The sequence below is a fragment of the Cariama cristata genome, unplaced genomic scaffold, assembly GCF_000690535.1.
Source record: "Cariama cristata isolate BGI_N322 unplaced genomic scaffold, ASM69053v1 scaffold4984, whole genome shotgun sequence".
NCBI classification, from domain to species: Eukaryota; Metazoa; Chordata; class Aves; order Cariamiformes; family Cariamidae; genus Cariama; species Cariama cristata.
The window spans coordinates 55,803-78,143 of NW_009613518.1; the positions used below are offsets into that span (position 1 = coordinate 55,803).

General features: G+C 43.0%; 1 protein-coding gene across 1 annotated transcript in view; it reads left to right on the plus strand.

Moving 5' to 3' along the window:
• Positions 1-22,341, plus strand: part of ARPP21 (cAMP-regulated phosphoprotein, 21kDa) — a 100,126-nt gene that overhangs the window by 21,366 nt on the left and 56,419 nt on the right. The window contains exons 11-15 of the mRNA XM_009699055.1: positions 5,610-5,718; positions 7,558-7,659; positions 14,150-14,187; positions 16,200-16,259; positions 18,848-19,077. Of these exons, the coding sequence (XP_009697357.1) occupies positions 5,610-5,718; positions 7,558-7,659; positions 14,150-14,187; positions 16,200-16,259; positions 18,848-19,077 (539 nt within the window). The remainder of the gene's footprint in view (positions 1-5,609; positions 5,719-7,557; positions 7,660-14,149; positions 14,188-16,199; positions 16,260-18,847; positions 19,078-22,341) is intronic.

Below are 22,341 nucleotides of genomic sequence, written 5' to 3' on the forward strand. Positions count from 1 at the left end.
GGCAGCACCTTGAAGGAACTGTCTTGTACAGGGTTGAATTTTTTTATTTTTAATGGCTTTTAATGTGCTTTTATCATCATAACAGAAGTTCTTAGTGACTCATACTAAAAAAGCAGCAATCTGTTAATGAGGCATTTACCTTCAAATGCTTGAAATGCCATCTTGAGTGGTTCTAAGTTGTGATAATATAACTGCACTGTACTTTAACAATTATCTGTATTTAAATTCCCACTCTGACTTTTTGAAACTGTGTTTTAGCATCCGTCAGCCCCTAAATACACGAAATCTATTTGAAGGCTGTAATTTCAGGCCCTTATTCTTGAAAAACATTATTCTGAGAGGATTTAATCAAAAAGTGTAACCTGTAAGGCTGGAATTCTGCCTTTCATCATTAAGTTTGGGCCTTTTGATGATGCTATTTGTTTCCAAGTTCTGTAAATTCTTGAACTCTCAGAATATGTTCCCATGCCCCCGTGAGCAAAACAGTCATTTGTGCTGCAGATAATAGAGTTTTGACCCGCAAGGTAAAGCAAAGAAACAGTAATGCTTACGTAGTTTTACTGTGGCGGTAATGGAGAGCCTCCAGCATAAAACCAAAAAAAGCACAGCGGGTGGACGCAGTAGATACTCACAAACTAGCAAAGCAAGAAAGGCCACCGTACTGTGTCACAGCATGCCTTCAAAATAGAGGCCAACGTGATGCTGGACTGAGCAGTCGGTTTAATTAAAGACGAGGGCAAATAACAAGAAAACACTGTTAAACCATCAGAACACCTGCATAAGAGTGCCCTAAATCGTCACAACTTCTCTGAATCCTGCGGGCAGCAGCGCTTCTCCCCAGCTCTCACCATCCCATTGCTCTCCTGATGGCATCCTTTCTGGCACACACAAATGTTTTGCTGATTATTCCAGCTTTACCATTTCCAAAATATAGGCTTCATTGTAAGGAATGAGTCCAGAAAAGTGTCTTTGTTGGAACCTTGCTTAAGTAAGGACTGCAGATGGCTTTTAAGTAACTATAAAATGAGAAAGGTAAATGATAAAGGCCAACTTGTGAAAGGAAAAGCATTCACAAAAAAACATCTAAAAGAGGTAGTGGTGGAGCTTTTTTCTGCTGCGAATTTGTTACTATAGATCTGACTTGGTGTTTCACAAAATGCTAGCGTGGTTGAGGTTGGAAGGGACCTCTGGAGGTCATCTTGTCCAACCCCCCCTGCTCAAGAAGGATCATCTGGAGCCAGTTGCCCAGGACCATCCCAAGGATGGAGACTCCACCATGTCTCTGGGCAAGCTGTGCCAGTGCTCGGTCACCCTCACAGGGAAAAGTATTCTAAGCACAGAAATAAGAAACCTGACGTATCTTGAAGTGACTGTTACAATGATCTCCCAACACAGAAATGAGGCTGAAAGAGCTGAAATGATCATTGACTGCGTGAGAAGGAGCACAGTCACTAGAAGTGGGAAAGCAGTATTGCCCTGAGATTTTGCCTGAATGCTCTCCCCAAGCCTGGACCCGATATTGCAGTGAAGTATGCAGAAGTGCTCCTGAACCAGGGAAAAACACGGGGTGGGAGGCTTAATGATGCCTGTTACATACTGTGTCTGGCAATTGGGTAAACTGATCATTCACCAAAAACTTATTTTATAATCCTTCCTCTCTGTCTTTTCACTGTGAAAGAAAATGGATTAGGAAAAGGTCTCCAAAGATTTTGAGCAATGGGAGAAGACTTTGCAGAAGTCCACAGGTGCTCTGAGAGTTTTGGGAAGCTCTTCATGGCAAAAGGTTTGGGTGCTGCAGGACACCTGCTGAAGTTGGTTCCCTGGAGGGATCCTGCTGGCACCAGCCTCAAATAGCATGGTGGTACCTTGCTAGGCAGGATGGAGAAGAGGAGCTGTCTTGGCTGCTGAAAGGGCCGGTGCTTTCTGGCACATCTCGGGGTGAGAAGGGGGCTGCACAGCTGCCTGAGGTTGTGCGGCAAAGAGCACTGACTTACTCCGAGATCCACTCTTAAAACATTCATAGTACCTGATCGAAAGTTTTACAGGGGAGGAGGAAGTGCACTGTGTGTTTTGTTCTGAAACACCTTGCCAGAAAGGTGACTGAGCTGCCTGATAACTTTTAGGAAATATTAAATGAGTTCATGTGTAATTGTGCTTTTGTGCAGTTGCATTTTTAGGGCACAGATGTTTTGCTTCCACCCATACTGTCAAGCAGTAAAAATTTGGATGATCAAAAGGTTATATTAAATAAAAACAAACAAACAACCCAAACTTTACATCTTTTTAGCCTGTGTGATTTCCCCCTCCCTGTGCATTGGTTTCTGAGCCTTTAAGGTGTAATTGGGTCATACTTTCTGGTTCTCTCAGTATGGTCCTCAAATTGCAAAAATCGTATTGACTTAAAAGGGAATTGGTATTTCCTCCGTAAGCTGCTTTGGAGCAGTGGAGTTTGAGGGTCTCAAGTGATCCACTGGTTCCAGAGGTGGGGGCTAAATGAAGTACTGAACGCCATGCAGCACTCCTTGTAAGCATACATTTGCACGTCGCTTTTCTTGCCCAGGGTTGTTAGCGCATCGGTGGGTGTGCTGTGTGGCCAGAGTCAACCCACCAATACAGGATAGGTGTTGTTGGTTGCTTGGTTTGGGTTTTTTTGCAGAAGTTCCCTAAATAGTTAGAGTACTCGAGTTAGTGGTAAGGTCTTCAGAAGTGTACTCAGTGTCTCTTCAAAAAGGCTACACAAATCCCATTTTTACCACTTAAAATTAAACTGAGATGTGTTTAGGATTTGAAGATATAGATTAGCTAACCAGTGTGGTAATAGCGAATAAGTTCTTCATTTTACATGGGTTTGTAATAATAATTGTAAACCATGCTTTGACTTGAGTAAGATCTTAATTTGTACTGGTACTGAAAGTAAGCTTCATAAATTCGCTCCCTTACATGCACAAACACAATTTAGTATATTATGCAGACTCTACTACTGATGGTTACAGGGCTAAAAAAGCTCAGAAGAAAATAAATGTGATTGTTATTAATTTAGCACTCACACGAGATGAATTCACTGTATCTGCTGCATTACTGAAATTATAGACTCTTTTAGTATATTGACAGTATACTGCATCTTGCTCAAAATTATGTCTTATTTTCTTCTATTTTCAAACAATTGATTGACCTGCAAATTCATAAACTAACGCGATAGATTTCCCCAGAATAACCGCAATGTCTCTGCTTCCTTTTAGCAAATGCGTTATACAGTTACAGGGGCCCTTAAAGCTGTGAGTGTGGAACTTGCACTGACTTTGTCAGAGGACCAGAGCCAAGTCTTTGCAGAATCAAAACTCTTCTCTACTCACGTGATTAGAGCGTTTGGTTCCACTTAGTAGTTTTAAACATTGTTTGCCATCTGTATCCTGCTAATAATATGTTTTTGCAATAGATGTTAAAAAGGAATATGCAGTAAACAGGATTGAAGAAAAAAACCCACAAAAACGTGTAAATATCATTGGACTCTGGTATCTTCTTTAAAATAGTTTACATTTCTTTCAACTAAATGTCCTTTTCTGATTTTTAACGTTCGAGGGAGGCCTGCAGGCTGGCGTACCTGAAGATATTTCTTGCTGTGGTATCCTGTTTCTCACTTGACAGTCTTCCCTCAGGCTTTGCATCCTTATTAACCGAGCTGGTCGTGCCTTTTGCAACCTCGCTGGTAACGGTGACCCAGCGTCGCGGTGAGAGCGGGGAGGGAAGGACCTTCTCACGGTGCTGGTCCTACCGTGGTGCTCCACCATGCTCTGCGCATCCGCAGTCTCTCTCTGCCCGAGCAAACTTCTTGTCACAGCTGGAGATCAATGGCCTGCTGGGCTTGTAGATTAATGTTATTAACAGGCGCGTACCGGATCATTCGTTTAGGCTCGTGGCTTGATCTTGTGCTTCTCCTATTGCCTTCTGACAAGTGGAAACATTTTATAAATAGTAAATGAAGTGAAAATGGGATTAAAAAATGAAAATAATGCTATGAAGTATGAAAACCATGTTGTTGTTTAAATAAGTTAGGAATTGGAGGAGACATTTTCGCAAATTGCTTTTTAAATCTTTTCTTTCCTCTCTAATTTTTGATTACTTTTTTTGTTTTATTCTGCATTTTAAAATCCCAGTTAGTTATTATGCTTGGTGTATAGTTTATTATGATGCTCAGCAGATAGTTTACAACTCTAAATTTTACACTGATAGTACAATTTCAGAAATGTTGTTTGTGCTTTAGGGTGTAAAACCAGAAAAATAACATTCCTCAGTTGGTCCTGTTGAAGCCAAATATTTGAGGGAATGAATCTTTGTTTCTGGCTGTGCAGGCACAGTGCTCGTTAACGGGAGCCAAGGCAGAACAACCCACCTAGCAATCCGTTAACGGGGCTTTGTAGCCTTTCTGTTGGTGAGGAAACATCACAAATGACCCATTAGGTTAGAAAACTAGCCAGGCTCCTCTGGGCTTCCCTGAAAGAAGGCTGGTAGGGCAGCCGGAGAGCCTGCTGACTTTCACGTGTTGGGCCCTGTATCTGTTATGTAGGTCTCCAGACATGAGCATCTCCTACCAGTGCTGCTGTCAGCAGCTCCTTCGGCACAGAGTGTAGGGTTTGTGTGTCCTGGTAGCATCCTCGCGGCATGACACGGGGTATTACTGCTTTTAAAAAACAGTGCGTGTGTTAGTTGGGTGATCGTATCAATCCCAGCTCGGTTCTGGAGGCCGTCGGTCACCCTCTTGACATCGGTGGGGCTTAAAACATCACAGGTTTGGGGCTGGGAGTGGGGCAGGCTGGAGTGGTGTTTATTGGCTGCTACGAGGCGTTGGCAGGGACCAGCTTGGCGACACGAGATGCTGCTTAAAATTTGGTTTTTGCGCAGGGTGAGATGATGTGAGATGCTGCTTTCTGTGCAAGGCAAGAACGTGGAACGGCATCCTATCGGCTTATGAACCTGAAAATGTTGAGCTTTTAACCAGAGGGGTTTGACTTAAAAAAAAAAAAAAAACAAAAACGTCTGGATGGGTTTCAATCGGTGAACTAATTGATACTGTATGGTTGTTCTGGAGTATTTTCCCCACTTAATGGTGATGAGATGATATTTTGTTTAAGCAAAACACCATCAATCCCTCCCGTTCCCAGTTTTGTTTATTAGGACTGAGGAAACTCGGTTTTGTTTTTAAGATTTCTATCAGCTTTTCCTTACTCTTAAAGGTGGATAGGCTTCTCTCTAAGCAGCAGCGTTGCCGGAGGTGACAGCTACTGAAGGAAGCAAATTAACATACAGTATGTTAATTTGTTGTCCCTGTCCTTCAGTCACAGTGAGGAGAGTCTAAATATTTCAGTGACCGAGACTTTGGATTCCTGCTCCTTGCTACACAACAACAACAACAACAAAAGCTATTTATAGCAATAACAGTTAGCAGCGATACAGCAGCCGCAGACAGCTATAGGCAGCGTCTCACCATGACCACAACTGTTAACTGCTTTTGCACTGAATGCCTCTGTGAAAACAAAGAGCACTGAGAAATAAAGATCAAAGCAGAACCAAAAGAAAGATTTTTTTATTGCTATGTTTTACTTTGCTGGCAGACCAGAGCAAAGGTTTTCTGAACATTTAAAAGATGAAAAAGGTGAAGAATCCCAGAAGCGATTTATCTTGAAGCGAGATAACTCTAGTATTGATAAAGAAGACAATCAGGTTGGTTCTCGGTTCGAGAGTTGCTGAAATTTGTTCTGTTTTTGAAGGTGGGCTGACTGATGTTATTGTTGTTCTTTTGTTGTTGCTCTCCTCCTCCTCCCCTGCCCTCCTGCCCCCCTCCCCGCCTCCTTTGGCGTACGTACCACCGTGGGTAGCATCCAGCCCCGACGTGGCCGCTTCAGCCGTGGCAGTGTGTGGGTTTGCATGGGTGATTTGCTTGGCGCAGGACTTGCTGCATGCCCACGGGAGGGGGAATGCCGGCGGCTCCGGGCTGCGTGGAAGGCTGTGTCAGTCGCATTTCTCAATGTCCCGCGTAACTATGGCAGTTGTTCCGCTCCCTACAGCTTCCTCCTTCTGTTGTACCCATTCAGAGTTGGATTTCAGTATGGACTGATGAAAAAGTGATGTAGCCCAAAAAGGAGAGAGGAAAAAAAAACTAAAGTGCCCAAAATAAACATGTGATGGTCAGGCCAGGTTGAATTTTTTTTTTTTAAAAAAAATCATAAATTAAGTTTTGACCAAAAAAAAGTCAGTTTCATCTCTTAGTTCCCTCCCTCCTCCTGTGCCTTCACCACCTTTTACTGTCTGTGTGACTGACTTGCTTGTTGTGCATGTCCTGTGGCAGACCTTGCCCTCTGTGTTGCCTGTGCCGTAACACCACCTTACCTTAGGTGAGCCCGGCGAGTAGGGGAGCGCCAGGGACATACGTGTGTTTGTGCTGCCTTTAAAAGCGGGTGTTGTGCTGTTTTAATCCAGTGCAAGCTGTGTATGTGGAATATATTAACCAAAAAAAAAAAAAAAATAAATCTCAATAAAGGGTTCCGACGTGAATTGCTTTTTATGAGAAAATTGTCACAGGTAAGAAGACAGCGTATGCTTTCTTTGCTTAGGTTATATTTGTGGAGGGACCTGCCAGTGAGTCTCTCATTGCCCCTCTCCTTCATGTTTTCAGTAAAGGACTGATTTTTTTTTTTTTTTCCTTTCTTTTTTTCTTCTTCCCCCACCTCTTTTTCCCCTTGACTTTCAGTTGTACATAGCAGCCTTGCCAGTTATGCTGCATCCAAGTTGTCTTCGAAAACAAACCCCAAGCACTTTCAGGGAGTGGTGAACATGGGGGTCAGCCAAAGGAGAGCAGCGTGACCTATCTCACCAGGTGCTGGGGTGCAGGGGGAGAAGGAGCAGTACTCGAAACCCAATTACCAATGAAACATTTCTTGCTGGGGACCCTCTCCTCTCCTCCCTCCCACGGCACAGCCATTTCCCGCACTGCGGTTTACCGAGAGGCACAAATGGCCCTTCTTTTCCCAGCGAAACTGAAGTCGAGGGTTCCTTATGGTGTGGAAATGGTTAAAACTGTCGTGCCGAATACCTGGGACTTCTCCTTGTTGCACACATAGACTTTGGTGGGTTTCTTCTAGGGTTTGCCGTTTAGCTCTTGCAGCCTAGTTTCCCTCTTTTCTTCCTCAATTTTGCAGGTGGCACAGCGCTGCCTGCCCTCCTGCTCCTTGCAGCCGGTAGGAGAGTCAAGGAATCTTAGCAGTTGAGAGCGAGGGCACTTAGGCTTGGGGTGAGAACACCCAGTTTTAGGGCGGCGGGTCCACAAAAGCTGTGCAGAAAGCCTCGTTTCAGCCACCCACGTTACAAACCCACCTGCAGTCTCTGTCTCACTGGAAGCCCTCGGGTGCCCAGCCTCGCAGGGCGCTTCGTGCAGGAACGACAGCTATCGTTTTCATGCTTCATTTGTTTAAGTGAACATTTATTATTCTCAGCTGACAGTTACTTAATGGCAGTTTTTAACAGCTCAACTTATATAACCCTCCTGGTTTTCTTTCTGCTCAGCAAAACAGAATTCTTCCATTTAGAGATGACAGACGAAGTAAATCAATTGAAGAGAGAGAAGAGGAGTATCAGAGAGTGAGGGAGAGAATATTTGCACAAGATGTGAGTAGTTGTTTTAATTGCCTCTTTAGTGCCATACCTTCGCCGGTAGTCAGACAGTCTTGCCCCCCTCCGACACGAACACCGCAGCCAGACTTGCCCTGTGGAGCTGGAGGCGACAGGGAAGGGCGATCGGCGCAGAGGGTCCGAGAGGAGCTTGAGAGGTGTGGAGGTTGGCTGCTGGAGAAGGAGGTGATGAGAGTTGCAGGGAGAAGGGTAGAGGAGCGGTCAGGCCCGGCGTGTTGTCTGGGGAGTGCTTATCCTGTCTCTTCGAATGTTCATGTTTGTGTGGTCTAGGTTTCCTTCTTTTTTCTTTCTCTTCTGCCAGCCAAAGAGCAGTGATTTAAATGGACGCTGTCAATAATTTCAAACAGCTGTGTTCTTTCGTATTTGTTCTGAGATGGATCAAATTTTCTGAGTGTCCTTCTGCAGAGCCTCCTCACGGTTTTGTTTCCTTGAACCAGTGCCGTAGCACTAGGACACTAAGAACAAAGAAAAGCCAGAGGTTAAACGTGGAGTTGCATGGGTTTTTTGAAATGACCGATTAAGGAACTGTATTTCTGCCATCAGAAAGAGTCGGTCACGTTGTTGATGGTTTTATTCTAAAAGAAATAAAATGAAATAGACATTATAATTCCTGCCTTTACCAAAAAATCAGAACTTGCATGACAAGCTACATTGCTGGAGGAAAACATTTAAATATGAAACATCTGTGAGCAATACCTCGTGTTCCTGAAAAAGGAAGAAAATCATAATTTACTATAATACTGTAATGATGGGGTCCTAAAGGGGGGGGGGGAGAAAAAAGAAAAAACCTCAACATTTTATTGTTTTAACTCATATCTCAGTGGGACCTCTGCCGCTTAGAGGAATATGGGAATAAACCCAATTAAAACTATTACTGAAAATCATATTTGGCAGTGTCCTTTTAAATTAAAGCTGTTCATATGTTGCAGGGCTAATAGTATTATTTTAGATATCCTTTTATTTTGCTCTGGTTTTGGAGTTGCACACATCCAAGTTATTTTTCGTTAGCAGAATACATTGTGTAGTTTTAAGGCGTGTGTTGTCTCACTTGTGATAAGTAAGTTTGCTTTTTAGTAAGTAGCTTGCCACATCTAAATGTTTTTAGCCTCGCTTTTTCTTTCTTGACTGAGACAATTCCAATAAAAGCAGAGGCCCTTCGGTTTACGTTTTGCTTCCAGCACGTGGATCTGATGTAAATACAGTCACAGTATGTAAGGTGGAGTTACCCAGTTGTTCAAGGGCTGCAAAAGCCTCTTTACAACGTGTTTCCTATATGAAAGTTGCTGTTTCTGGTTTATTACAAGGGAGCTTGTGCAAAACCAAAAAATCTTTGAGTTTTGAAGCAGACTTCAAATGAGGCAAAATGTTGTTTAAAAATACCAGATGGAAAGTTGTTGCCAATATAATGCAGTTTCTATCATAAGCAGCAGCTAGAGATGCCAGGCTGGGAAACGGAGGTGGCTGGAAAAGTGTGCTGAAACTCGCTCCACAATGCGCTGCTGTTTTTATCTTTAGATACTTGAGTTTTAAAGACAGGCAAGCAGCGAGCGTTTTAATTGCCCGCGGCAGGAGGTTGTGGTGGTCCGTTGGGTTAGCATCTCCGCATGGCAAGGCCAAAGTACCAGCGTGGTTTGTGGCAGGCATTTTAAATGGATTGGGAGTGAGCATTTGTAAAGATCAGCAATGTTAGATATCTCTCCCTCTCTCTCTCATATCCACTCATTTGCTCTCTCTCTCTGCTATTGCAGGTGTCAGTGAGCATCGTAGTGCAGTGAATTTCAGCGAGCTGTATGAATGGTATTATCAGGAGTATGTTTTTAACTGAGCTTTTTTGAGTGGAGCACTCCTCACAGATATGAGGTGTTTTTAGGATGATGTCAGTGGTTGTGGTGGTGGACAATGTAATTTATTTTTTTTTTCATTTTTAGGAAAGAGAGCAATGGCTTCCTATTATAGGTGGCCACTTACTGCATGTAAGACTTTATAGTTTTAAAGCCCTCTGCAATCATTAATTAATCCAGTTCTCCCCAGGTTTCTCTGAGGTAGGTACCTAAGCCCTGTCATCCTGCAAATTATAGATGTAGAAAGAGAGACAGGGAGGGATTAATCATGTGGTATTTTTATTATCTCTATACTGTTTACACTGCTGTAGTCAAGCCTTTATCAGTGCCTTGCTTATGAGCCTTAGCAAATGGATTATAGATACTTCACTTCTAATTAGAGTATGCATGAAGAGAGCTTGCATGAGAGGTCTCCAAAGGGGAGCCATGAAGGTCAAGAGTACTGCCATAACTTGCCGCACCTAGCAACCCCTCTCTAAACACGTTTGAGGTACCCAGAACTCTTTGGATAACCTATCGGCCCAAGAGTCAGAACTTTGAACAAAATATGAGGAAAAGGCAGTCTGGTTACAGGGGCAAAAAATTCTCTGCATGTTGCTAGCACTGTGAAAAATGCCTTAACCTGGACCCCCCATACCAGCCAACAGAAAGCTTGCTTGTCCCTCCCTTTGATTTTGCAGCACTCTAGTGCACCAGATATCTTCATTTCCAAGTGGGAAGGTTTTAACAAAATAAATATGTTCGTGAATAGTGCCATCATTATGATAGTCCTTATGATGATTAGTCTGATCTTAGTCAGTTTGAATTATACTTTCTGGCAAGTTTTCCATCTGCTGTGTTGGCTATCATGAATTTTGACAAGGGGAGCTGGAGGTTTTAATGACTCCTGTCATGTGTAGAGTCATAGCAAGTGTCAGGGATTGAGAAGCATGTTAATGTGATATCTTAATAAAAGGACTGGTGGAGAAATAAATAGTTAATAAATGTGATCGTTCCAGCTCACTGAAATAAGAACTACAAAGTGCACCTCAAACTTTTCAGGCTGCTAACAGTAAAAAAGCAGTGCATGAGCTCTGTTACGCTCAAAACTATTTTTGAGGTTATTTTTTAATTGCAAAGCCTACAACCTTCCTTTTTAAAACATGTTTTTATTGGAAACTCAGTTTTACAACAATTTGTGAATTTTACAACCAAGCGCAGTGGAGCAGAGGACCTGGAATACCTGGGTCTTGCAAAGAAATTCCTTGTCTGAACTACTTTAGTTGCTTTTAGCAGGTTGAAAAGTAATTGTCCAAGAAAGACAAGGAACAATCTAAAAGAATAATAAAAAAAAAATTATATGTGGTTCTTTCCATGTGTGTTAGTTCAAATTGGAGGTTTAACTAAGAATCCCAGATGCATGCGTAAATGGTGCACTACGTTTGGCTTTTAAGCATGCAGGAAATTGATTCTGAAGATTAGCAAGCAGATCAAGTGGGGGAAATTTCATTCTTCAAGGTTAACGCAACATATAACCTCATGAGCTGGAATCATGTAAGGACCATCCATTGTTCATAAACGTATCCTGTAGTAATCATTGTATATTCACCGAAAAACGTAAATGTTTTATTACTTACACAAATGCTACAATTGGCCCATGGTACACATGGAACTTACTAAAGGAAATACACCATGCTTTTTTTTTTGGTGGTTATCTTTGAAGAGCTAGATCCTTTAGACAAAATAAATCAGGATTCCTCTACTTAAAAAAACACTGAGGATCTTTATCACTCTCTGATTAAAGAGAATCATGAAAGAAATATTTGAAAAGGTGGCTTCAGCCAGTCCTGTCCTTCTAGTAGGAAAAGATTAGGAAGAAGGAGGTTTAAAATTAATAAAAACAAAACAAAGGCACGCCTCGTGTTGGCTACCATAAACATGTAGGTACTAAAACTCCTGTACTGCTGTACAGAGCCTTTGTTTGTGGCTGCAGATCAAGCAATAAGCGTTAGTTGGAAGCCTGAGATCTATCATGTCTTGTTAACTGACATGGAAATGATTACCTGATGGTATCCACTGCAGGATATTGCCGCATGGTAATAGTTATCTATGCTGGCTAATGTAATTAAAACCAAGAGCAGCAACCCCCAGTATACCTACTGCACTGTCAGAGCTGATGCACGTTTTACAGTTGAGACTTCTAAAAGGTTCTGGGAAATTGGAAGAGCGAAGTACTCAGTTCATAAATGACAATTAGTCATACAGAGCACCCTAATGGAAATCTTGCATGCGGAGGTCTCCGAGGAGGCAAATTTGTAGGTAATCTTACATAACTTTTCCTTTTGTAGGCTGTCAGTGTCTTTGATGAGTATACAAGAGCCAAGTGTTTTAAGAATGTTTTTGACAACAGCTGTGCTGTGTACTTAAGCTTTCCTGGTGCTTTAAATTGAGCATTATTGATGCTATAGATCAGGAAATTGAGTTCTGACCTTGTAGTAGCTAAATTGCTGTCCAGAGCTGCTTAGCCATCTGATTTTTAACAGCAAGAATAATGTAATAAAAAAGCGCCTGTCTTCTCTGCCTCTCAGCCCCACACCTGTACTGAAAAATAGTTTCCAGGGATTGTGTGGCCCTGTGCCAGCATCATCAGCCAGGAAGACAAATGAAATTATTACAGACTCTGTCTTTAAATCTATAATGCAGTTAAAAGCGGTTCCCATCAGGACACTGAAAAGGGAGCAGATTTCTCCACTTGCTTGATAAAATATAAATCCCAGGTATTTGTTCTGCTTCATGCCCCAGTCTCTTTAAAAACTTGAAAAAATAAAACAAAAAAAATTTCTGGACAAGTACATGCCCTTTGCTTTTGTAACTTTGTGAGGACACAGACCAGTACTCTGGTCTAAGCAAAGGTTTTTACTCACTTGTTCTGGAACAGCAGCTAATAACGCTGCATTGGAAACATGACTGCAGTGAAGTCAATGCACAAATGCATGAACCTCAAAGTGAAGACCCAGCCCCACAGTTGAAGGTTGTACAAGCCCATGGGGTGATTTCACTATGCCCGTAGGTAGTTAGACTATGCTGAAGTCTGCACAGCTGCGTCTGTTAGTGAAGCCTTGTGAGTAAGGTACATAAAATGAGAGAAAAGGCAGTGTCGTAGTTGCACGAAGCATCCCAGTGGTTTTAGGTGGAACAGTTTGTGTCTGCTTCTCGACCTGGGGTAAAACCCTAGGTCTGCCATAGCTGCTGGGAGTTTGGTCCCTGGCAACGGAGAACTTGCTCCTGATATCCTGAGGCTTTATGCTACGGAGAGACGCACTTGCCACCGGTGCAGCCCAGAGCCTTGCGTGTTTAGTAGGAGTGCAGACTGGGAGCTTGCCTGGGAAGCCCACGGAGCTGTCAGATGTTCCCTCATGTGGATGCTTGGGTGGGCGAATTAAAGCCTTAACGAGAAACCGCATTGCCTTCTGAGGGCTAAATTCCTTCCTTGTGTAAGTTGATGAGATGGCGCTGGCTGCGGTGCCAAGGGAAAACTTTGCCCGTGCATCTGCTGGAGCGCTGGGGGTGAGCAGGGTGTTGCTTCTGGTGTTGGCCAGCACTCTTTGAGTAGGTCACTAGCTCACCCTTTTCAAAATGGAAACATCCCAAATCCGTGCATATCCCGTACTGTTAAAATTTGACACAGCTAATGATGGCATTGCATCATTCTTTGAGCTGAGTCCCGTTGTTACAGAAGTAATGGGCACGATCTCTGGTGCCCTCCTCCCTTTGCCTGCCTTTTGTTTAAATTCAGTGCAAGTACTGACTATCCTTTCTTCTGTACCTCGTGGAGATATAATCCAGTGACAGCTACGAGGCACTTTGTGTAGTGAACATGAAATAGGAGGGAAATGAAAAAATCAAAGAGGGAGAATTATTCATGGGAAATTGAGCACAGCTTCATTTCTCTGCATAAAAAATTAAGTAATGCTAAAAGAATTATACACTTGCCCATAGGATTGATTTCTTCTGAGCCCTTCAGCTTTCTGGAGATCTGAGTCCTCCAGCAGAGAACCTTTTTGCAATAGACTATTATTGTTGTTAATATTATTATTAAGACAGTTATCACCATTTTATATCTCAATGCGAGTATGACTCTTTCCTCTCCAACTGTAAAATGTGAAGTCACACAGTATCTCTGAGTACTGCAGTATCTTCTCTCCCTTTGAAGAACTTTGTCAGTTCTGCATGCTTTCCTCCTGTTTGTCCTTCCTACCTGCAGCTCTGTGCTATTCTGCAATCTTATTTTGAGGTGGTAGGGCAGAGCAGTGGAACCTTATATTATGTAGGAAAAACATTTTTCCCCTTCGAATTGCCAGTATTTTGCACATACCGCCTTCTTCCAATCTCAGGACTGAGAAGTTTCAGTTTGTTTCCAAACTGAGACCCCTCGTTGGCAACGTGTTGTAATGCATGGAATTTATTTTACTGACCTGACCTTATTCTTGACCTTTTTTCCCCTCTTGTCTTCTGCAAAAGCAAATGATGCATGAATTGAAATCCCCTTAAGCCTGAACAGGGGAGGTAATTCTAAAATCAAGGAAGGAATTGGAACAGCAGAGCATATCTAGAACGTCTGATACAATGCCTTTTTTATTTTTCAGTCAGTTTGCTCCCAGGAAAACCTTTTTGTGGAAAACAGGTAAAAAATAGCTTTTTTTTTTTGTGTTAACCTCAGCTGTTTCTTTTATTATTTTGTCTATCTATAGTTGTTTATCCTTATGCAAAGACTGTTGAGCAAATTTGTAATCCATATTATCTGCAGTGGTTTTGTGCTTTAAGAGGGGGGAAAAGAGATTGCCTTGCAGTATTGTATCTCAGCAGATAAGGTGTTACTGCTGCTTTCCCGAGACTTTGCATTTCAGGTTAAAAAGCAGATTGTGAGAGGGAGGGGGAGCCCAGCTGAGGTGTCATTTCAAATGACCAGTCTGTCTCTGGAATGCCTTTAGAATTTAACTTGGTGATCTTTAAAAAGCATTTATGAAACACCACACTCCGTTTCTGTTCTTTAAGTTGCTCTCCGGTGGGGCACTGACTTCACTTCTTGCTTGTGAAGGCTCACAAGTCCCCCAGACCAGACCTGCTTTGCTGCTGCATTTTAGTAATGAAATGGTGATATCTGAGCCAACCGTTACTTTGCATTACTGTGTGATAGTTCTTATGGCTGTTCTTTTTATTATAATAAATCCACTTAAAGGGAAGAAGAAACTGTGTTTAAGATCTACAAAATATGAAGTGTTAGCTCCATAGCAGCCATAAATTAGCTTAACTGTGTTGAAAATCTTACAAATTGTGCTGCGCCTTTATGGCAGATAAGGATTTTAACCAAAACGCTGGGAATTTCACTGGTGAGTGTTTGAGCAGTGCTAGCCCAAGTCTGTCCTGTGCAGGTTTTAAAACTGTTTATCATCCCCTTGAAGAAGGTGAGGTTATCTTTCACGGTATTTCTATCTCTGTCCATCTTTACATCTGTCAGATGCATTTATGGGTGAGGCTGTCCCCATAGAAAATGACTCCACAGTAATGGTACAAACCAGCTTTTCCGATGGACAGTCCTGTAAGTGGAATGAGGGAAGGTCCTCAGGAGGTAACGGCCACTGTCATCTAACCACCTTGTATTCTGAGAGCCAAGGATATTTCTTCAGCTGCTTCTTCTGTATCATGGCTATGGAGATATGTTTTATCAAAATAAATCAAAATTGCAAAAAGCAGATGCTCCCATAAACCTACTTTTCCCTCTCTGGAAAGATTGGGACAATAAACGTGATGTAGTTGTTCACATTCCCAAGTCAGTATGGAAAGCGGTCAGATGCTTCAGGGTAGGGTGGGCACCTTTACGGGATAAACCACGAGCTTCATGGCCAGGCCTCCAGTGGTTTATGCATTCAATCCCACACCTGCGTGCAGGAGAACGTGGCCGGTTCTGGTGTTTGCACATGGTTTGCTTTGCTTGAACCCATGAGCTGGCTGACCAGCTTTCCTGGTGTAAGGATGCGTACCCAAATGGAGACCAGTAAAAGGCCAAGTGGGAAACTGGGCTTCTGCTACTGCCTGCACTGTTGTCAGGAGGGAGACTTCACCTGCATTCCTCAGAACACTGCTTTTTCTGGCTGCATGCCTTACAGCCTTTGATGAGGTGGGGCACTTAAACTCGTACTTAACCCCATGCACACGAGCAGTCTTGTTGATTTGCTGTGTTGAAAGTTAGGTATGTGTTTAAGTGCTTTACCTTCCTTTTTCATCAGAGAATCCGAGCATTTCTCTGAGCTGCAGAGAGTTCCAAGCAACTTAGCAAGTGCTTAAAATTATATATGCAGTATTTTGCTGGCTTGCATTTTTTTATGTTCTTATTAGACGATATTTTTATGAATTTTCTTTTGGATGTAAATGTATGGTTCCTTGGCTTCTGAGAATTACCTTGCTCGATAACAGGAAATGTTAAATGGCCTTCGGCCTCCCTGGCTGACATTTCTTACATTCAGTTGACTGTGCACAGTTATGAGAGAGGGAGGGGGGGCGAGTTTAGCCTTGTTTTTTTAAACCATGAATCTAGCGCAAGTTGGAAGATGTCACTAGAAATCAAATATAGCTTTACAGATCGAGTGAATTTGAATTACCATGTCTGTTACCGTAATCTTTCTTTTCATTTTTCAGTAGGCTGTTGGAAGACAGTAGTATATGCAGTGATACCCATAAGAAAAGACAGCTGTTTAGGTTTGTATGACTTTCTTTAATATTCATTTCCCAGTAACTCTCACTTGTGATTCTATCTGTGTCTTCGCTGAGGGCGACCTTGATGGGTGTGGGTATGTTATTTTTCTGGTTGGAAAGGAGCATGGAGAACAGAGTTCTTGCCCTGCTCATCCCACGCTCTTTGAATGGGGCGATCACAACGGGATGCTTTCCTTTGGTTTTATGGATCATTGGCTCAGGAACCATATGAGATTTTCAGCTGCCCAGCTGCTCAGACTGCCACAGTTTGCGGGTGACTGTGACCGGTGCGAGTTCATTTTGCTCTAGTATGTATGACAGGCACGTTTCATATAGTGCCCGGGACTGACCTGTTTTCCTTTTGTTGGTTTATTAAAAGCTGAAGTAGAAGTACGGTGAGGTGAAACTGATGGAAGTTCCCTTATCTAAAGCAGCAACATTTTGAAACAACTTCTCTGTGAACTTTGTCTCCCAAACTCCAGTTCCTTCTGCCTAGAGAACATTCAGGTGTATCCCGTATCCTGTCCCAAGCCACAGGGATTCGGTAGGAGCCAGTCCATGTTTTCACGGAGAACTTTTTTATCAGTTGACACACTGGATCAGTGAAGACCCAACGTGGTGGTGACAGTGTTCCTCTGAGAGGCTTAGAAAGGCTGTCTTCCCACACCGTGAGCTCCCACAGGTTCAGTTCAAATCAACCAGAGCCGAGCGTGCCAAGCTGCTTTTAAAGTCAATCAGCTGCCACAAGTCTTAAGTAGAGTGGGCAGAACTAATGGATGCTTTCAGAAGCATGTCCTTCATCCAATAAGGCACATGGACAGCTATACAGAAGTAGGGTGATCACTAGATGTCCGTATACGTTGGGATTTGCCTATGTAGCAGAGATAGTTTGTGTCACTTCAAACCTATATCACCTATATTACGTAGTTTTCTCATTCAGAGGAGAAAAGGATGCAGGATTATTTGACGTGTGGTTGCTGAGTGTGCATGCCATCACAGCAGCCACGGAGGAGATGGCGAGACTGCACCAGGTAAGGAACAGTGCTGGAGCATCTGGAGCTGCGTCCCATGGCCACAGGCAGCAGGCAGAAAAACTTTTCTCCATGCTTTGGGCTAGCTTTGGTGATCTGAGAGTCTTGCACGGGGCATGCAGGAGTAAGGAGGCATCTCACACACAGACACTCTTAATAACTAATATTTGTTCAGGTTTGGGGAACAAAAAGGAATTTTGTGTAACCCAAAACCACAGGTAACTGGGATACAAAAGCATTCTGTTTCTCTCCCTCTTTTCCACTAGAATATAAATATAAGAGAATTGTTAATTTCTAAGCACAAGAATGCAAAAGAGTCTGTAAAGAATGTACTTTGTGTTTTCTTTCCAGTTAAATCTTACGGACAATTTATTTTAAAAATCTTTTTCCTTTTTTTATGTTGTTGCTTCTGTGCTGTTTCTCTTCATGCTTTCCCACTGTCTGGGTCTAACAAAGGTCAACAGGTTAATACTGCTGATCACATCTGTGAGAGGCTCTGGTCACAGGCAAGGAACGCACCAGCCTGATCCCGGCTCTGACAAGCTGCTCCTTCGCGTCCCGAGTGACACAGCTTGACAGGTTCTCCAAATAAAAAGCAGGAGCCATGTTCACAAGGAGAAAGAGGACCAAAAAAAAAATAAAAAAATAAAAAAAATAAATACAGTCCCATCCTTTTGATTTGTAGAAAGAGCTTTGAGCCTGCAAGGTATTATACTGCAAAATAAGACAGAAGGGTGGAAAATGTCTTCTAAAAACCTTCCAAAAGCCAGTGTTACTAGCATCACTTGGGATAACAGTCGTGGTGTGCTAAGCTGTGGTAGGCATGCTGGTTTTGTCATCTTAGCAGCACACTGTAAGTGGTTCACCATAAAAAGCCAAATTCTCCTCCACATTCTGCTCACAGTTTACTGTGGTGTTATTCACAGTACCCTGGGTGCTCTGCAGCTGTTCAGGGACAGACAGTCTCTACCCAGAGGTTTTTGCAATTGCTGTGTGCAGAGGGGGAAAAGACCAACCCAACTGGTGGGTCTCCAAGTGGAGCGTTAGCACTGAAGCGTTTGGGGTCACACTGGGAGGACACATGTTTAGGGGAAAGCTTTGGATGACTTTATAGAGCAGATGATGAGTGGGGACAAGGTACAATGGAAAGGAGGAGGATGGGACATGAAGACAAAGGTAGAGAGGGCAGGTGAAGTTAGTGAGAAAAACATTACAGGTGATGGACCGAAAAGGGAGAAGTAGTCAGGGGTTTGCTGAGGGAAGAGACTGGTCAACAGCCAACAGAATGCTACATTGGCGCTGCGTAACGTTGCTACGTCAGCCCCGTCCGGTGAAGTGCTCTTAGGATATATGCGAGAGGGGAGCGGTGGTAAGTGCTGTGCATGTAAAAGGATATAGCAGTGTTTACTTGCTGAAGGCAGATGAGTAAGGGTGTCAAAGCCTCTGTTTCAGGCATGCTTTCGTAAATGCAGAGTGTTTCCTTTTTCTTTACTAGGCTCGCTGCAGGGTACCCAAAGGTAGAATCTGCCCTCACATGGCTTTGTTTCCTGATGTCCGTAGGGGTAACAGAGACAGCATGGGGAAGGCATCTGGCAGTCGGCAGAGCAGTACGGAGAACGAATTGAAGTGGGCAGACCACCAGAGGCCATGGAGCAGCACAGACTCGGACAGCTCAAACCGAAATTTGAAGCCATCCATAACAAAGACAGCCAGTTTTGGTGGGATAACCGTCCTGACAAGAGGAGATAGCTCGTCAAGTAACAGAAGTACCGGCAAACTGTCTAAAACAGGTAGCTAGTACTGTATTGGGTTCACAGTACTTCTTGTTGTGTGGTGATAAATGACTGTACTGGTACTTGCCTGAGTATGGTATATCACAGAATGGTTTGGGTTGGAAGAGACCTTCAGAGATCATCTAGTCCAGCCATGTAGGTTGGTGAATTACATGCACAGTTGTGTTTCCTGTGCATAGCAGATGTGTTTGTCCATCTACATGCACTACTATTTGGGTACCTGGTGTTGAGTTTTTAGGAATCAAGAAGAAAATCTGATGCCTGAGGTTTGCAAATGGTAGGTGAGGTGGGCTTTTCCTGCAGTGGAGTATGTGCACATCCTATTTCAACACTGTCTGCACCTCTTGGAGCCTGAAGGTGATACTCCTTTCAGACAAAGCACAGATTTTACCTTTTTATTAATCTCTTTGAATTGTGAAGAATTAAATGTCATATATCCGATGAGAAATCCAAGAACATTTTGTTGTCGTTGCTAAAATGCCGACCATCTGTATCTTGGAGTACAGCCTCTCCCTTGCTGCTGGCAGATGAGGCAGTGTGCTGTGGTGGAAGCAAGCAGAAGTGCTGGAATTCACAGAGCTCCCACAATCTCTCCATTTTCTTGTTTAGTTCCCAGTAAATGAAAGCACCCTTTAAGGACATTATGAACCTGGTGGGAATTCTGCATTTATTTGCGTTAACTTCATGGGTACATTAACATATGAGTGAGTCACAGGGTCTGGATCTAAGTAATTTCAAGCTGTACCATTAAGCTATGCTATTAGATTTTTGTGTAAAAGTGCATAATAAATAATGGGCCCATCAGATAATTCCATCAGTTTGGTTCACTTGATAAATATAGTACAGGACAAGTGGTAATCAATACTTAGCACTTAGTGCTCTTTCAGCTTGAGAGTGTTTTATGGACGGTACTTAATTTAAACCCAGGTTATCAAACCTGGATTGGCCAGATTTCACTCCTGTTCCCACAACTGTACGGTAGCCTTTGCCATGATTCAGGATGCTGGGGAATGGAGTTTTCAGAATAAACCAAGAAAACCTTTGACTTGGTAACTACATTCTGGACCTCCGGATTTGAACATAGTTTAAAATTTTATAGCATGCTAGAATCATAGAATGGTTTAGGTTGGAAAAGACCTTTAAGATCACCGAGTCCAACTGTTAACCTAGCACTGCCAAGCCCACCGCTAAACCATGTCCCTAAGCACCACATCTCCACCTCTTTGAAATACCTCCAGCGATGGGGACTCCACCACTTCCCTGTGTCAACGCTTGACAGCCCTTGCGGGGAAGAAATTCTTCCTGATATCCAATCTAAACCTCCCCTGGCGCAGCTTGAGGCCATTTCCTCTTGTCCTGTATCTTGTTACTTAGGAGAAGAGACCGACCACCACCTGGTTACACCCTCCTTTCAGGTCGTTGTAGGGAGCGATCAGGTCTCCCCTCAGCCCCCTCTTCTCCAGACCAAACCCCCCCAGCTCCCTCAGCCGCTCCCCACCAGACTTGTGCTCCAGACCCTTCACCACCTTCGTTGCCCTTCTCTGGACTTGCTCCAGCATCTCAAGGTCTTTCTTGAAGTGAGGGGCCCTGAACTGGACACAGGATTTGAGGTGTGGCCTCACCAGTGCCGAGTACAGGGGGACGATCGCTGCCCTGGTCCTGCTGCTCCCCCTGGGGTTCCACCGGCTCGGGAAACCCCCCTGTGCCTTTGTCATACTTCACGCTGTCAAGGCACCCGCCTGGTTGGGAAGCCGCTCTGTCAAACCCTGCTAGTCATAAAGCTGCTGGGAGCTTTTGGAATATCCTGCCTCTTTTTCTTAATGCTTCTATTTTATATTTCTTTTGAGACCCTAGACAAATATTGGGTTTATTATCTTAAGATTCATAGAATTGTAGAATATCTCAAGTTGAAAGGGACCCGTAAGGATCTCTTCATAAGATCAGATTCTCATTCAGTTTTACTCCGTCCTTATGTGTGTGAAATCCTATGGAATTAAGACGTGAATTTGACTTTGAAAATTAGTGCAGTATAGTTGTTTACCTCTGACTTCTTCCTGGCCGTAAGCATACGCAACATAGCAAAAACTAGTGTGTATGTGGTGTTGAAACTACACTCTCCTGTATTCTTTCTTTGTGTAAAGGCTGAATAGGCTGTACAGTGGGGCCTGAACTATGCAGTAGGCTGGTTTTAACTCCATATTTCTTTGCCTCCTGCAAACCTTTCCATTGCAGCAGAATTCAATTTGATATGCATGAGTTAGGGAGGAGGCACAGGTTCCTGATATACTTTTTTCATATCATTCACCTTCAGCAGAGTGCAGGTAAATGGATTTCTCTGCAAAGTGGTATTGCAGAGGTGCACAGCATTTCAAATGGTGTCAAGGAAATCCAGTTTGGAGGGTTGAGACATCTAATTGCAAGAGAGTAATACTTTTAAGTAGCCGTTTTAGTGTTAAAATCAAACATATTAAAGAGTGCACTTAGAAAATGTATTAAAGGAGAAATCTCTGAAGCACGCCAATAGTTGTAAATGCATCTGCACTCCGTATGCACCAAAGCCAAAATAGCTTTCAAATGAAAGCTCTTATAATACATTTTTAAAACATCAGTGATATTAAAATTACATGTTCTTTGCAGAGCAATTGCGTATTGTAAGTGCTTTGACTGTTTTTAAGTGAAGTGTTTAAATTTGAAAGCTAGTTGAGGCACAGAAAGAATTTAAAAAAAAAATAAAATAAAAGGAAGAAGTGGGGAAAAAGAGCAAGGCTGGATGTCGAAACAAACGTACACCTTCAGAGCCAGGACACAAAGTGAAACTATCAGTCAGCCTGAGGAAAGTCATAGGAAATAATATCTGAATTGCTATTTCTCTCCTTCTCTGTAAAATGTTGTTGAATGGCATTAAAGCAGAAGAGAATGACAGTTCAAAAAATAATGGGGAAATATGTCTTGATAAGGTGTTCTGCCTTCACCAAAAGCTGCTGAGTGCATTCGTACAGCTGTCAGAGCCCCCACGTGCCATTTGCCTATGTTTCCTACGGTACGTTAGGTACCAAGCGACACTGTGCGTGTTTTGCATTAGGTCTTCATTACTCTGTACTGCGGCCATAGGCAGTGCTGGGTGTTCTGTAGCTCAGTACACATTTAAAGCTTGATCATGTTTTTCTTTTGGGGGATTTTGTTTATTTTCTGTTGTCTTTACTACAGTGATTGGAATGAGATTGAAGAGGTGTAGCTCAAAACATTAGGCACGCTGCCCTG